Source organism: Galeopterus variegatus, unplaced genomic scaffold (assembly GCF_000696425.1).
Source record: "Galeopterus variegatus unplaced genomic scaffold, G_variegatus-3.0.2 Scaffold196, whole genome shotgun sequence".
Taxonomy (NCBI): domain Eukaryota; kingdom Metazoa; phylum Chordata; class Mammalia; order Dermoptera; family Cynocephalidae; genus Galeopterus; species Galeopterus variegatus.
Window position 1 is genome coordinate 838356 of NW_007726307.1, and position 16499 is coordinate 854854.

General features: G+C 48.7%; 1 protein-coding gene across 1 annotated transcript in view; it reads right to left on the reverse strand.

Annotated features, from left to right (window-relative positions):
• LOC103584247 overlaps nucleotides 1-16499 on the reverse strand; it is a 31523-nt gene that overhangs the window by 7312 nt on the left and 7712 nt on the right. The window contains exon 2 of the mRNA XM_008565322.1: nucleotides 6086-6204. Coding sequence (XP_008563544.1) covers nucleotides 6086-6204 — 119 coding nt within the window. The remainder of the gene's footprint in view (nucleotides 1-6085; nucleotides 6205-16499) is intronic.

The window sequence follows — 16499 nt, forward strand, 5'->3', positions numbered from 1 at the left end:
TCCTTCCTTCCTGCCTTCCTTCCTTCCTTCCTTCCTTCCTTCCTTCCTTCCTTCCTTCCTTCCTTCTTCCTTCCTTCTTCCCTTCTTCCCTTCCTTCCTTCTTACTTTCTTTCCTGCCTTCCTTCTTTCTTTCTTTCTTCTAGCCTACCTAGGTCTCTCGTGGCCTGCCCTGCAACTAACAGCATCCCTGGCCTGGCCTCCCATTGGGCCCACAAGAAAGAACAAAAGAACCCCCTAGGGTACCCCTGGCCTGGCCTGCCTCTAAGAGACCCCCCCCCGGCCTGGCCTGTCCTGTACTGCTACTAACAGTGCCCCTGGCCTTTCCTGGCCTGCCACTAATGGTGCCCTGGCCAGGCTTGATGCTAAGGGCTCCATTGCCACTATGGGTGGGCCTGACCAGGTGTACAAAAAAGGCCCACTGGCTGGGCCTGCCTCAGGGCTGCCCTGCCCTGGCCTGGCCTGCTTCTAAGAGACCCCCAGGGCAGGCCAGTCCAAGGGATCTCTTATAGGCAGGCAGGCCATGCCAGGGGGGCCATAGCACTAAGCAGGCCAAGGGGGCCATTGCCCAGGTCATTCAAAGAGGGCCCTTAGTGGCAGGGGAAGCCAGGCCAGGGGATCTCTTAGAGGCAGGCCCGGGCGGCCCCTAGCACCAAGACAGGCCGAGGGGGCCCAAGTACAGGCCAGTCAAGGGGGGGCACTTAGTGGCAGGGTGGCCCTTATGGCAGTGGTCCACTAGGGGCAGACCAGTAAAGGGGGACCCTATGGCAGGACAACCAGTGGGTTCCTTGGGCAGTCCAGGCCAGGGGTCCCAAGGGGCAGGAAAGGCTAGTGGGGCTCTTAGTGCCAGGCCAGGCCAGGGAGGCCCTAGGGGCAGGCCAGCCAGGGGACCCCTTAGTGCCAGGCCAAGGAAGTACTTGGGGCAGGCCTGGCAGGCCCTTAGCAGAAGGCAGGCTGTTAGTGGCATGGCAGCCCTGAATAGTAGGCCTGGCCATGGAGGCCCTTAGTGCCAAGTATTCTGTTATAGTCACACAAAATGGACTAAAACAGAAAATTGGTACCAGGAGTGGGGTGTTGCTTATAACAGACACTTGAAAATGTGGAAACGGCTTTGGAACTGGGTGTTGAGGAGAGTTTGGAGGACTCAGAAGACTAAAAGATGAGGGAAAGTTTGGAATGTCTTAGAGACCAGTTAAATGGTGGCGAGCAGAAAGCTTATGGAAATATGGACTGTAAAGACCATTTGAATGAGGTCTCAGACAGAAATAAGGAGTTTATTGGAAACTGGGGCAAAGATCACCCTTGCTGTGACCTGGCAAAGAGTTTGGCTGCATTGTGTCCATGCCCTAGGACTTTGTGGAAGTTGGAACTTAAGAGTTGTGAACCAGAGTATTCGGTGGGAGAAATTTCTAAGCAGCAAAGCATTAAGGAAGCTGCATGGCTACTTGTAACAGCCTACTCTGAGTTATGGTGGCAAAGGCACTACATAAAGCCAGAATTTAAAAGGGAAGCAGAGTGTAAAGATTTGGAAAGTTTGTAGCCTGGTCATGTGGTAGAGAAGCAGAGAGCATTTTCAGAAAGAAAATTCAATGGTACTAAGAAGATTAGCACAAAAGAATGGGAGTATCAAGAGAAGGAGGAAAAGGCCCTGAAGGCATTGCAGAAGCCTCTGGGGCCAACTCTTCCATTTCAGCCCCAAAGACCTAGAGAGACAGAATGGTCTTGGGGAACAGACCTGAGGCACCCTAAAAAAGTTCATTGCTCAGGGTCACCTTGGGATGCTGCTCCCCACACCAGTACCCCAGCTGCTTTGGCTGCTCCAGCTGTGGCTAANGAAAGAACAAAAGAACCCCCTAGGGTACCCCTGGCCTGGCCTGCCTCTAAGAGACCCCCCCCCGGCCTGGCCTGTCCTGTACTGCTACTAACAGTGCCCCTGGCCTTTCCTGGCCTGCCACTAATGGTGCCCTGGCCAGGCTTGATGCTAAGGGCTCCATGAGTTTGGCTGCATTGTGTCCATGCCCTAGGACTTTGTGGAAGTTGGAACTTAAGAGTTGTGAACCAGAGTATTCGGTGGGAGAAATTTCTAAGCAGCAAAGCATTAAGGAAGCTGCATGGCTACTTGTAACAGCCTACTCTGAGTTATGGTGGCAAAGGCACTACATTAAAGCCAGAATTTAAAAGGGAAGCAGAGTGTAAAGATTTGGAAAGTTTGTAGCCTGGTCATGTGGTAGAGAAGCAGAGAGCATTTTCAGAAAGAAAATTCAATGGTACTAAGAAGATTAGCACAAAAGAATGGGAGTATCAAGAGAAGGAGGAAAAGGCCCTGAAGGCATTGCAGAAGCCTCTGGGGCCAACTCTTCCATTTCAGCCCCAAAGACCTAGAGAGACAGAATGGTCTTGGGGAACAGACCTGAGGCACCCTAAAAAAGTTCATTGCTCAGAGCCACCTTGGGATGCTGCTCCCCACACCAGTACCCCAGCTGCTTTGGCTGCTCCAGCTGTGGCTAATTTGGCCCCAGGTGTGACTAGCACGCAACTTTGGAAAATACAGGCTGGAAGCCTTGTGGAGTCAAATTTATTTAATTAAAATAAAAACTGAAAGTGAATACACAGTTTTTGTTGGGTTTTTATTATTCAAATAAACAGCTTTCCGATTTACTAGTCCATCAGTTCTGTCATTTCCCCCTCCTGGTAATTTGATTTCATTCTTTTGTGTTTAGTATATCCATCCTCCTGAGAATCTTAGGTTTGTTATTATTTTCTTACCTTCTTATGATGAACAAGTAGCTTTAGAATATTTTGATATTTATTGTTTAATAATGACATATAAGGGTGTGAATTTGCTGTAGAAAAGAAATTTGACTTCATCTGCTTTGTCTTAGCAATTTAACTATGAGGGACTTTAGTATGATTGTCTCCTCTTTTCTTTTTTATTCCCAGTTGGGGTTTGCTGATCTAATTGGGGTTCTTCAATCTGTGCATTGATCTATTATACCCATTTTGGAAAATCCTCAGCAATTACGCCTTCAGTGACGGCTTCTGTCCCCTTCTCTCTCCCCTCTCTGTCCCCCTCTGAGTCCAATTACCCATATGCAGTTGCAATGAGGCTCATCCATCTCTGCTTCTTCCCTCTTCCTCAGGGAAGGCCCTTCAGGGATTTGGATGGAAATTCCAGTGGGTCACTGGTCAACCGTGAAAGACTGACAAATCCACTTGTGACCTTTAGAGGTTTCAGCTTGCTTCCTTAGCACACACATCCTGCAGCTTTAAAATGTGCCTGCCAAAAATCTTGACCAATCAGCAGCCTCATCCCTCTGGGGAAACATAATCTCCCAAGCACTTTGAGATTCAGGAAGATTTTAGTCTGACTTTTAGGAAAACTTGGCCTGGCTCCTCAATCCTCTACACTCATCTCTTGAACATACAGAATGTCTTTTTAGGAAACACCAACCACATCATGAGACAGGAGGTACTCAGTTTCCCTGGGTTCAGGTTTCCAGACATGCTTCTGGGTTTCCAGCCACTCCTCAAGGTCTCAGGTCCCTCCTCTAGGCCCTCCCCTAGAGGAAAGTTACTGTTGCCAGTTAGACCTATTTTCAGCACCAACATGGGGAAAATGAGACCACAAAGGGCTGGCTTATGCAAATCCAGTGGCTGGGCATGCTCAGTAGAGAGGGGTCATGTAACCCTGGTAGCTGAATGACCTTCCACTACAGGAGCTAGAGAGCACAGGATGTTCTCAAATATGTTTGGTGCCTGTGATAAGATTTGACCAATGAGCATGCTGCAAGAAGAGACTAAATGAGCATGTGGAAGACTATGTCACACAACTGGGAGCCACACTTTTTATTGAATATTCATTAGAGAGTGAAACTATAAAAGCTAGATCCCAGCAGAAGGAGGGGCTGGTGCTCACTGTCTTGGAGGCAGCCTGCACTCTGCCTGTGGAACGTGTATTTCTTTCTCTTTGTATCAAACTTACCTTCAGCGAGTGGCTGCTCACTCTCTTGAGCCAGCCTGAACTCGGTACTGAACTTTAAGTGTGTATTTCTTGCTTTTGTGTTAAACTTGGTGTGGGCCCTGCTCAGCCTCTGGAGCTATGCTGCTCTCTCTCTCTCTCTCTCTCTCTCTGGGTCAAATGTGTATCTCTTCTTTCTTACATAAACCTGTTCTCACTTTGTCCTGTGACTCCATTCTTGAATTTCTTCCTGTGGCGGAGTCAAGAGCCCAGTAAGAGGATGGGGTGGGTTGAGACGGACTACTGGGAACCCCCAGACATCAGTCAGTGCTTCTCGAGTTGTGTGGTCTCTCCCGCCAGCACCAACCATAAGTGACCAACCAATACTTCCCTGGTTTCTCTGTCCCCAACATGGGCAAAGTGTGATTATCAGTCCCTACTGAGAATTAGCAAAAACCCTGCCCTAGATGTCCCCCTCTATGAAATTCAAGTTCATCTAATAATTGTTTTCACAACTCTGTTATGCCTTCAAAAATAGGATTTTTATAGTTTATCTGGCTTTTTCCTAGTTATTGTGTTGAGCATCAAGATGTTGCAACATTTACATCCTAATGAGAAGCTGAAGTCATGGCACATTTGTTTTCTAACAGCTTTTATTGAGATGTAATGTATATGCCATATAATTCACCCATTTAAAGTGGGTGATTCAGTGGATTTTAGTACACTCAGAGTTTTGCAGTCATCACAGCAATTGTAGAACACTTTCATTACTCCAAAACTAAATCTCTTAGCCATCATCCCCAATTATTCCATCCCCTCCAACCCTAGACAACCATTAATCTATTTTATTTTCCTACAAATCTCCTTATTTTGGACATTTAATAAAAAGGGTATCATACATTATGGGGTCCTTTGTGACTGGCCTCTTTCACTTAGCATAATGTTTTCAAGGTCCATGCGAAGTTGTAGCATGTGTCAATACCTCAATGCTTTTTATGACTGAATAATGTTTGTTTACGTGGATATCCCACATTTTGTTTATTCATTGATCAGTTCATGGACACTTGGCTAGTTCCACCTTTGGACTATTGTGAATAGTGCTGTTATGACCATTTGTATTTAAGGTTTTGTGTGGATGCATAATTTTCTCTTGGTATATACCTAGGAGTGGAATTGCTGGATCATACAGTAACTCTACACTGAATCATTCGAGGAACTTTCAGGCTGTTTCCAAAGTGGCTGCACCATTGTATGGTTTTCCCAGCCATGTGTGAGGGTTTTAATTTCTCCATATCTTTACAACATTTTTCATGCATCTTTGTGAATATAGCCATGGTAGTGGGTGTGAAGTGATATCTCATTGTGGGTTTGATTTGCATTTCTCTGATGTCTACTGATGTCAAACATCTTTTGATGTGCTTATTGGCCATTTGTATATTTTCTTTATAAAATTGTGTATTCAGATTTTTTGCCAATTTAAAAAAATGGGATATTTATCTTTTTATTATCAAGTTGTAATCTTTTTTTTATATATATACTGGATATAAGCTCCTTCTAAGATATAATTTGTAAAACTTTTCTCCAATTCTGTGGTTTTCTTTTCACTTTATTTCTTTCATTTTTCTTTTCACTTTCTTATGGCATTCTTTGAACCACAAAAGTTTTTAATTTGATGATGCTCAGTTTATCCATTTTTTCTTTTGTTGCTTGTGCTTTTGATGCCACACCTAGAAAACCATTACCTAATCTAAGATCATGAAGATTTACACTTATGTGTTCTTCTTTGAGTTTTATACTTTTAGCCCTCCCAGTTTGGTCTTGAGACATCTAAGGAGAAAGGCTGATGGGACCCAGAGCCCATGTTGGGAGAAAGGGGGTGCTGTGGTGTGTGAGAGGAGCAGCTGGCAAGCAGGAGTGACCTGGATGGGACCCAGCTGGGAAGGGGCAGCTACACTCCCAACATCAGTGAAGGGACCCTCCAGGAAGGGGTCGAGTGGGGAAGTGTCTGGAGGACTGGATGGGGGTCTTTGGAGGTGGTTTCTGGGATGAGAAGGTCTGGGGCAGAGCTGTGAGGAGTCCAGAAAGGGACTGTGAAGTGACACATTCCCCTGCTGTCCATTCCTTGCCCACCTCCTGAGCCCTGGGGTCCTACTCTCCCGGGTCAGGGGTTGAACTGGCACAGGAGGGTCCAGGGCAGGGGCTGGAAAGTGGCCTCTCTGCTCTGCCTGGTGCCTCGAATTCTGTGACGACTGCCATAAAGGGTCACACAGAAGCTGCAGGGGCACCAAGCAAGAGCCCCGCCCCTTTCCCTGAGGGGGCCACCTCCCTGGGGTGGATGGGGCCAGTGATCAGCAGCTTTCATTGTGACTCCACCCTTCCCTTTGTTGTGGCCACACACCCCTTAGTTTCATCTTTCTCATCCACCAATGGACTGCAAGTATTGAGGCCACGCCCACTTCACTGTTGCCTGGTACCGCCCGCTCCCACCGGCTCTGGCTCAGTTGCACATCTGCGCTGTTAGCTGAAGGAAGTGATTCCCCAGTGCTTGGATGGTGGTGACACAGCACCCCTTTCCTTTTCCCTGCCCTGAGATGTCGGAGGAAACCTGACAGAGGAAACTGGCTGTGGCCAAGAAAAAGGTATAACATGCTGGGTTACAGGCCCTGGACCCAGCCTGATGCCCCTCTGATGGTGGGACAGGGGCAGGACTGTGTCACTTCTGAGGCACAAAGGACTTGCCCCTCTGCACCTCTTGACTCCATTCACCAACATCTTCTCAGCCATCCCTGCCGCCTCAGCAGCCCAGCCCCTGCCCTCACCAGGCGCCCCCTGTCATTACTGCCTGGAGCCCGGCCTTTGACCTGATGACCCAGTACCCTAAGTGTTTTAACCCTCTTTCTGGCTTTTCAGGTTATGGCACAAATTTCCATTTGGAAGGGTACTCAGGACTGGGGGACCCAGGACTCCCTTGATGACCTGAAAAGCCTACATTTCATCAGTGAGCTCAAAATGTTGACAATATCTCTGGGTGACAATTGGGAGAATGGGTTTGGTTTGGTTTTCTCCCAGGTTTCTACTCTCTAGAGACACTTTACAGTTTATTTCTGAGTCTGTATCTCACATTAGAATTCCCTAGGATTCTAGGACCAGAGCACCTTTCAGTCAGAGCTCTCTGGATGGAGATGTGCTTAGCTTCTGTGGGATAAATCCCGGGCAACTGAACTTCACAGCTTGAATCTTGCCCAGATCATTTCAATCTGTGGTGCCACAAGACTCATAGGGGTCATCTTTCTGAAGCATCAGATTTGCTTAATTCTTTTGAGAGAGAAAAAACCTATTAATATACTTAGGGGTAACATTCACCTAGATTTGTAAGATCACAATAGACTTCTCTATGAAGTGATGCTTGGATTGTCCTCTTTTTGTTAGGTCCCCAGATTTCTAGGGGTGTGCCCTCACTGACTTCTGTCATTAGGATACATTGATGTAAACATTTGGGAAGTACTGTTGTGCAGCTCTCACAGCTCTGTAAGAGAGGACCCCAATGTCTGATTTGTATTTTGCCACCTGGCAGCTGCTGATTCATGACAAAGCCCCAGAAGACTGAAGTTAAATTCCATTTTTGCCTTTTTTTAGTCACATTATCAATCCATTTCTTCAGCCATTTAGTGATCATCACAACACCTTATAGGGTTGCTGGTGGCATTAAATCAGATGTTATAAGTAAGAATATTTTGTAAGAACTGTAAAGTAGGATGCAAGTGTAGGGGCTTATAGTTCTCTTGAATATTACAGCTTTTCTTTTTCACAGTTAAGAGATTAGCAATGGAGAAACAGCCTTGGTGGTCCTCCATCAGCAAAGAACAAAATGAAAACTGCTAGTAGCCCTGATTCAGCCACTTCTGGGGGCTGCCAGTTGCCTAAGGAGGTGAGTCTTGGCTGGTCAGGCTCCTGGGAACAGGGAGGTCAAGGGGCAGTAGGGGGTAATGGTAACAATTGTGGAAGAAGTGTCAGGGACTGGGTAAGAAGTCTGGGTTTGAATCCTACCTCTCCCTCTGCTGGGGATATGACTTAGGACTCTTCTCTGAGTCTTCTTCCTTGAAGCCGTATACACAAAGATGGGCCACGAGCTTGGCTCTCATTAGATCCTGCTGCAGGAAGCACAGGATGATGTTGATAACACCAAGGTCCACGGCTCAATCCCTGTACCAGCCAACAACTCAAAAAAAAAAAAGAAAAGAAAAGAAAAAAAGAAAGAAAGAAAAAGAAAATACAGCATGAGAGCTGCTCGGGAGGGGAGTGATGATGGGGAGAGAGACCTTGAGAAGTGGGCGCAAAGGAGCTACAGGAGGAGGGCTTGGTCCAGGTCAGGCAGGAAAGAGACTTTAGCCAGTTGATAAAGAAAGAACATCAGAGGGCTTAGCCATTGAGGGAAACAGAGCATCTCCATGTGTGCTCTCATCTCTTCTAGCCCACATCATACAATAGTGGGGAGGCCTTTGTGACTTCAGCTTACACAAAGGAGCTGGAGGTAAGTGCCTCTGCAGGCCAGCCTCCTGACCACCTCCCATGGTGGGGGCTGGGTGCCCCACTGCCAGCTGAAACAGCCCCCACCCCTAATGATTGCTCTCTCTACCTCTCCCCCAACCCTCTTCTCTGCCTGCAACTCAGAGCCAGCATCTAGATCTGGCAGTAGTCTGATTCTCCAGCTATGCAGAAAACAAATGTTGAAGGAGTATGATCCAGGAATTTGTAAGAATCCAGTGGGGTCCCTTGATTCCACGTTGCCAATCCTGGGCTCTAATTTCCCCTTGGGGCTCTGAAGAAAGGGGCTGGGGATCCCTGGTGCCAAGGGAGAATGGGGTACTGAGGGACCCCAGACCATGCAGCATGGCTCTTTCTGTTGCTGCCCTGTCTGCCCACTCTCTCTTCTCCAGATAACCTGCTTGAGTCCTCACCACACGTGCCCTGGGCTGTCCCTCTGCTGGAAACCCTAGGCTGACTGTTGTCAGAAGCCCTGTGTTCCTGCCCTGACTTAGTTTCTCCTTTGCTTTGTCTTTGGTTTTGGACAAGCCACCTCTCCTGCCCAGGCTTGAGTGTCCTGAGATAGAATTAGAGGGCGTCAAAGTTCCCTTTCAGCTCTATGAATGAAAGACTTCTAGGCACACGTGATACATCATGGAGACAGGGATCTTGTCTGTCCTTTTCATTCCTGGATCCCCGCTATTAAGAAGTCCCTGTCCCATAGTGTGCAGTTCGTGGTGAATACATGCACCCTTGTGAATCACAAGCTGGGAGAAGGGTAGTTTTTCCTTTCTCAGCCTCCATTTCTAGAGGTTTCTGTGGCTGTCCTTTAAAGAGAATCCAGATTCAGATGTTCAGATCTGTAGCTGTGAGTGAAAACCTCACAGCTAAGAGAATTGGGCCAAATTCTCTTTCCTTGGGAGTTTGAAGAGAGTTAGTCACTTTGTGACCCATAGGGTCTGAGAGCTTTTCCTTGAAAATCCATTCCTGTCCCCTGCCCACCACTCTGGTCTGGGGAATGGAACTGAGGGGACAACCTCAGTCACCTTCCTGTGGCTCTCTGCACAGGAAACTCTGGATCAACTGTGAAGAGAAACTTGATTTTTTTGTTTGCTCATTCCATGTCTGATGAGTTTGGGGAAAGACTCAGATGGAGAGGCCACAGGCTTGTCTTGCCCACTCCCAACCTGGAGAAGACTCACTCATGCACCCCACCCTCAGCCCCACAAGGTCCCTGAGAATTTGGTCTCACTGGTGGACCTATCCTGGGTCATTGGTGGCATTTCGGGGTCCTGTCCCTTGCTGTTACATCTCTGCCTCCCTGGTAAGAGATGTTTCTTTCCTTTTCCTATAGCAGGAGAGTAGGTGTCAGCAGGACTCCCTGCAGGAACAACTGCAGGTGAGTGGACCGTATGGCATCCCTCACATCCCTTAGAGAATGTTCCTTTTCCTCTCTCTCAGCACCTGTTTGGCTTTTCTCCCAAAGGCTCAGATTCAGACCACTGATGTGTTAATATCCGAAAAGGCACAGTTACAGAGAGCCCTGGCCTACACTCACCATGTGGTCTGGCAGAAAGCAGGTGCAAATCTGGGCACCCTTCCTCCCTCAACCTGGTGCCTTGGCAGGCCTTCAGGGGAGTCCTTTGGGCTCCATCTCGACCTCTGTTATCCTGGAGGAGTGTGAACATCTGGCGAGCTGCCTGTGCTCACATGAGCAGCAGATAAGAGCTGCAGTGGGATCTGCCTGCTGTCCCCACACTGCAGAAGGAAGCCGAGAGGGTGAGTCCAGCCACCTGCCCTCATGCTTGCACCTCCACCCCTGGGTAAAAAATGGCCTTAGGGAATTAGATAGACCTGGATGTTCACATCCCAGCTGTAAGCGATCTTAGCACTTAACCTCTAATACTTTGCATTTCATCTACAAAATGGAGATAATAACAGTAACTCCCTCCTATGGTGGTTTTGAGGACTCGATGGATTGTTAGCATGGTGCCTGGTGACATGCTTAATACAAGAGTCAAACAATGCTGATGATTGTCATAACAATGGCAACATGACCCGATATCCCTGGGCTTCTGTCAGCCAGCTGTAAATCAGATTTCTTTCCCTGCCTCTTCCACTTACTGAGTTCTTAGTGAAACCAACTGAGAACAGGGGCTTGGAAATGCCTTGAAAAAGATGTCAAGTGTGGTTCAGGTGGAGAAAATGTTACTGCTGGATGGTTACTGTAGGTGTCGGTGTTAGTGTGCCCCGGCTACATCTTCTCCTTGCCAATTCCTGACTATACCATCTGTATTTGCAGTCCTACCATGACTTGATAAGAGAGCAAGATACTCTCCACCTGCACTTGGAGGACAAGTAGGAGGTGGAAGGTGGATGGCAGGTCTGGGGCCCTCAGTGTGGGCGATGTGCTGGGAGATGGGAGGGGTACAGGTGAGCATGACAAGGTGGATGCATGGGTTTGGACATGTGCAGAGCCAAGCTATGGCCCCAGCTATGCAAGTGACTCATGTGTGGCCTTAGGCAATTCATGTCCACTCTCTGGACTGGCACTTGTGTCTCTTGATTCCTGAGGTCCCTTTCCCATACCATGGTCCTCTGGTTGTGTGTCAAAGTCAGTGCATTGATCACCAAAGTGGTCCTTTCTGTTCCTTGTTCTTTCCATTCTCCACCACCTCTGGCCATAGGAACAACTATGAGGAATTCAAATGTCACCAGTCCCAACTGAAGGGGAAGCTTCAGGTCCTTGTGATGTAGAAGGCAGCCTTGCAGCTCCAGATGAAAAAGCTCAAGACATCCAAGCTCCTGCCACAAGTGAGTGGGTGCAGCACAGGGTTTTGGTTTTATGAGGGTGGGTTAGAGAGGGAGGTGGCAGCCTGTCTGTTCTGCAGCTGCTTCCCCCATGGCTCAAACCCGTGTCTCTGGGCAGGTGCACACTCTGAGGGAGGAGCAGGGCCTGAGTCAGGTCCCGGAGCTGGAGACCTGCTTGGCTGATGTAAGCAGGCAGACAGGTAAGCTGGGGCTGGTGTGGCCTGGGAGAAGTCAGGGGGAAGAGAAAGAAGTGTGACCAGCAGACGGCAAGTCTGCTCATCTGAGCCTCACTGTCCCTGTCTGCAAAGAGGGGTGGAGTGCCCATTGTCAGCCACCCACAGTTACCTTAAGCACAAGAATGTGAAGAACTCTATTTGAAAGTGGTTTGAATAATGGACCATGATCTGGGCATGAGGAGTGATTAGCTAGGAAACCATGGTCTGGGGTGAGGAGCCTGAATTAGGAGCTGTGGGTTGAGAAGAGGGTTTTTGTAACTCCAGAGTATAGGGCCCTTATCATCCAATTCCTTTCTCAGCTGAACCTCCACCCCCAGAGCTTCCAGCAGGGCCCAGCGAGGAAGAATGGTGGCTGCAGGTAGAGGCAGAGAAGCCTGGTGGGTCAGTTTCAGGCTCAGGTAAAGGAAAATGTGGGTCTGAGCCACCTGAACCAGGAGCAGAAGGAGCAGTTGCTGGAGCTGGGGCAGGCTGCTATGCTCTGAGGCAAGCAGCACAGGCAGGTGCTGGAGGACATGCAGTGCCACCATGCCACTACCAGCTGCATGCTGTCCCAGGCTTGTGAGCTCCACGAGCAACTGGCTAAACTGTAGACTGACTTCATAAGGCTGGTGTGCCACCTGCCCTGCCAGCCAACCCTCCACCCTCACCCCCTGGGCCTTTGTTTCCCTACCTGTAAAGTGGGGTGGTGGAGACCTCACATGAAATGGTGCCTGGGAAAGCACCCTGAGAACCAGTACCCTATGCCCCCTTCCCTGTGCCATGGGTCTCCAGCTGCATCAGGTGGCTGCCGATTGCTTCTCTCCATCCAGATCAATTAGAATATGGAGGTCACCAGTGCACTGTAGTCAGGGTGGCATGTGAAGATGGAGTTGGCTGAGAAGTTGGGCCAGAAAAGAAGAAACCAAAATAAGAAAAAATAAAAAATAAAAAAGAAGAGGAAAACACCAAGAAGAAGGAGAAAACAATAAGATGAAGAAGAAAACACCCCAAAAGTGAAAATGCCCAAAAGAACAAAACACCCACAAAAGGAAGAAAACACACAACATAGGAAGAAAACACCCAAAAGAAGATTAAAACACCCGAAAGAGGAAGAAAACACCCCCAAAATGAAGAAAATACCCCCGAAAAGTAGAAAACACCTAAAATAAGAAGAATACACCCCCAAAAGGAAAAAGCCAACTAAAAGAACCCCAAGAGAAGGAAGAAAAATCCCCCCAAATAAGAAAACCCCAACAAGCAGAACCCCAACCAAATGAACAACCTGCCCAAAAGAAGAAAACTTTAACAAAAAGAAAACCCCAATGATAAGAAAAGCACAATGAAAAGAAGAAAACCCTCTTAGAAAAGACCCCCCCAAAAGAAGAAAACCTGAACAAAAAGTAGAAAAATCCCCCAAAGAAGAAAAACTCCAACAAAAAGAAAAACCCCAACAAAAAGAAAAAAATGCCAGTTAAAAGGAAGAAAGCCCTGAAAAGAACTGCCCCCCCAAATAGGAATATCTCAATGGAAAGATAACCCCAATGAAAAGAACAAAACCCCAGTGAAAAGAAGAAACACCCCCCAGACACAAAAAGAAGAAAAATCTCCAAAATGAAAATCCCCTGAAAAGAAAAAACCCTTCAAGAAAAGATAACCCCAACAAAAAGAAATCACCCCAAAAAGAAACCCCCCAAAGAAGGAAACTCTAACAAAAAGAAGAAACCCCCCAAAGAAAACCCCCATAAAAGAAGAAAAAAAAAAAAACCAAAAACAAATAGAACAAAATCCCAATGACAAGAAAACTCCAACAGAAAGAAAACCCTCCATGAAAAGAAAACCCCCCAATAAAGACAAAAGATCTCCCCATGAAAACAAGAACCCCCAAAAACCCCCCAAAGAAAACCCCCAAAAAAAAAAAAAAAAAAAAAACCAAAAACAAATAGAACAAAATCCCAATGACAAGAAAACTCCAACAGAAAGAAAACCCTCCATGAAAAGAAAACCCCCCAATAAAGACAAAAGATCTCCCCATGAAAACAAGAACCCCCAAAAAGCCCCAAAAGAAGAAAACCCCCACAAAAAAGTCCTCCCAGGAAAGAAAACTCCAACATAAAGAAGAAAATCCCCAAAAGAAAACCCCAACAGAAAGAAAACACCCCAAAAGAAGAAAACCCCAACAAAAAGGAGAAAACCAAAATAAAGAAAACCAAAAACTCCCCAAGAAGAAAACTCCCACAAAACAATCCTAACAAAAAGAAACCTCTCAAAGAAGAACCACCCCCCAAAAGTAGAAACCCCCCAGGAAAGAAAACCCTGATGAAAAGAAGAAAACCCAAAAAAGAAGAGAAAAAAAAAAAAAAAAAGAGAGAGAGAGAAAACAAAAAAGGACAGAAAAATACATAAAACAAAAAAATGCAAAAAACCAAACCCCAGAAAAAATACAAGAAGAAAAATAGAGAGAGAGAGAGAGAGAGAGAGAGAGAGAGAGAGAGAGAGAGAGAGAGAGAGAACAAGAAAAAAGAAACCAAAAAAGAAAAAAAATAAATAAGAAAACAAGGAAAAACAACAAAGAGAAGAAAGTAGCGGGGGGAAGGGAAGGCTAGGCCAGGGGGCCCTAGGGTCAGGCCAGAGCAGGGGGTCCTTTATTGCCAGGGCAGGCTTTCCAGGCCAGGGGTGCCCTTAGTGGCAGATCAGGAGAGGCAAGGCCAGGCAGGTTTTAGAGGTAGGCCAGGCCAGGATGGCCCTTAGCACCAAGACAGGCCAAGGGGTCCCTGAACAGGCCAGTCAAGGGACACTTAGTGGCAGGGGTGCCCTTAGCAGCAGGGTGGCCCTTATGGTAGTGGACCACTAGGGGAAGACCAGTAAAGGGGGCCACATGGCAGGCCAGGCCAGTGGGTTCCTTGGGCAGGACAGGCCAGGCCAGCCCTTAGCAGTAGGAGGCCCTTGGCAGCATGTCTGGCCAGGGCAGCTGTTAGTGGCAGGCAAGGGCAGAGGGGCCCTAGGGGCAGGTCAGACCAGGCCATGGGGACACTTAGAGGAAGGCAAGCCCAGGCAGGGGGCCCTTAGCACCAGTCCAGGACAGAGGTGGCCCATAGTGCCAGACTGGGACAGGTCAGCAGGGTCCTAGGGACATGCCAGGACATGCCAGGGGGGTCCTTGGCTCTGGGCTAGGTGGGCCTATAGTGCCAGGCCAGACCAGGACTGCAGGATCTGAGGGCCAGACCAGGCTACGGGTGCCCTAGCGGCAGGCCAGGAAGGGCTAGGTGTGTCTTAGGGGCAGACCAGGCCAGGAGGTACCTAAGGGCAGGCCAGCCAGGTGGGCCCCTTAGTGCCAGGCCAAGGAAGCACTTAGGGCAGGACTTCCAGGTCAGGGGGGCCCTAGGGGGCCAGGCTGGGCCAAGGAAGCACTTGGGGCAGGCCTGACAGGCCCTTAGCAGAAGGGGGCACTTAATTGCAGGGGGGCCCTGAATAGTAGGCCTGGCCATGGAGGCACTTAGCACCAAGTATACTAGGCCAGGGGGGCCCTTAGTGCCAGACCAGGCCAGAGCAGCTCTGAGGCAGTGGGTCTCTGGTCAGGCCAATGGGGTCCTAGGGGGACTTTCTTTCTCTTTCTTTTTTCTTTGTTTCTTTCCTTCCTTCCTTCCTTCTTTCATTCTTTCTTTCTTTGTGGGCTCTTTCTTTCCTTCCTTCTTTCTTTGGGGTCTCTTTCTTTCTTTCCTTATTTCTTTCTTTCCTCTAGCCCACCTAGGTTACTCCTGGAGTTCCCTGCAACTAACAGCATCCCTGGCCTGGCCTCCCATTGGGCCCACAAGAAAGAACAAAAGAACCCCCTAGGGTACCCCTGGCCTGGCCTGCCTCTAAGAGACCCCCCCTGTCCTGTCCTGTCCTGTACTGCTACTAACAGTGCCCCTGCCCTTTCCTGGCCTGCCACTAATGGTGCCCTGGCCAGGCTTGATGCTAAGGGCTCCACTGCCACTATGGGTGGGCCTGACCAGGTGTACAAAAAAGGCCCACTGGCTGGGCCTGCCTCAGGGCTGCCCTGCCCTGGCCTAGCCTGCTTCTAAGAGACCCCCAGGGCAGGCCAGTCCAAGGGATCTCTTATAGGCAGGCAGGCCATGCCAGGGGGGCCATAGCACTAAGCAGGCCAAGGGGGCCATTGCCCAGGTCATTCAAAGAGGGCCCTTAGTGGCAGGGGAAGCCAGGCCAGGTGATCTCTTAGAGGCAGGCCCGGGCGACCCTTAGCACCAAGACAGGCCGAGGGGGCCCAAGTACAGGCCAGTCAAGGGGGGGCACTTAGTGGCAGGGGTGCTCTTAGTGGCAGGGTGGCCCTTATGGCAGTGGTCCACTAGGGGCAGACCAGTAAAGGGGGACCCTATGGCAGGACAACCAGTGGGTTCCTTGGGCAGTCCAGGCCAGGGGTCCCAAGGGGCAGGAAAGGCTAGTGGGGCTCTTAGTGCCAGGCCAGGCCAGGGAGGCCCTAGGGGCAGGCCAGCCAGGGGACCCCTTAGTGCCAGGCCAAGGAAGTACTTGGGGCAGGCCTGGCAGGCCCTTAGCAGAAGGCAGGCTGTTAGTGGCATGGCAGCCCTGAATAGTAGGCCTGGCCATGGAGGCCCTTAGTGCCAAGTATTCTGTTATAGTCACACAAAATGGACTAAAACAGAAAATTGGTACCAGGAGTGGGGTGTTGCTTATAACAGACACTTGAAAATGTGGAAACGGCTTTGGAACTGGGTGTTGAGGAGAGTTTGGAGGACTCAGAAGACTAAAAGATGAGGGAAAGTTTGGAATGTCTTAGAGACCAGTTAAATGGTGGCGAGCAGAAAGCTTATGGAAATATGGACTGTAAAGACCATTTGAATGAGGTCTCAGACAGAAATAAGGAGTTTATTGGAAACTGGGGCAAAGATCACCCTTGCTGTGACCTGGCAAAGAGTTTGGCTGCATTGTGTCCATGCCCTAGGACTTTGTGGAAGTTGGAACTTAAGAGTTGTGAA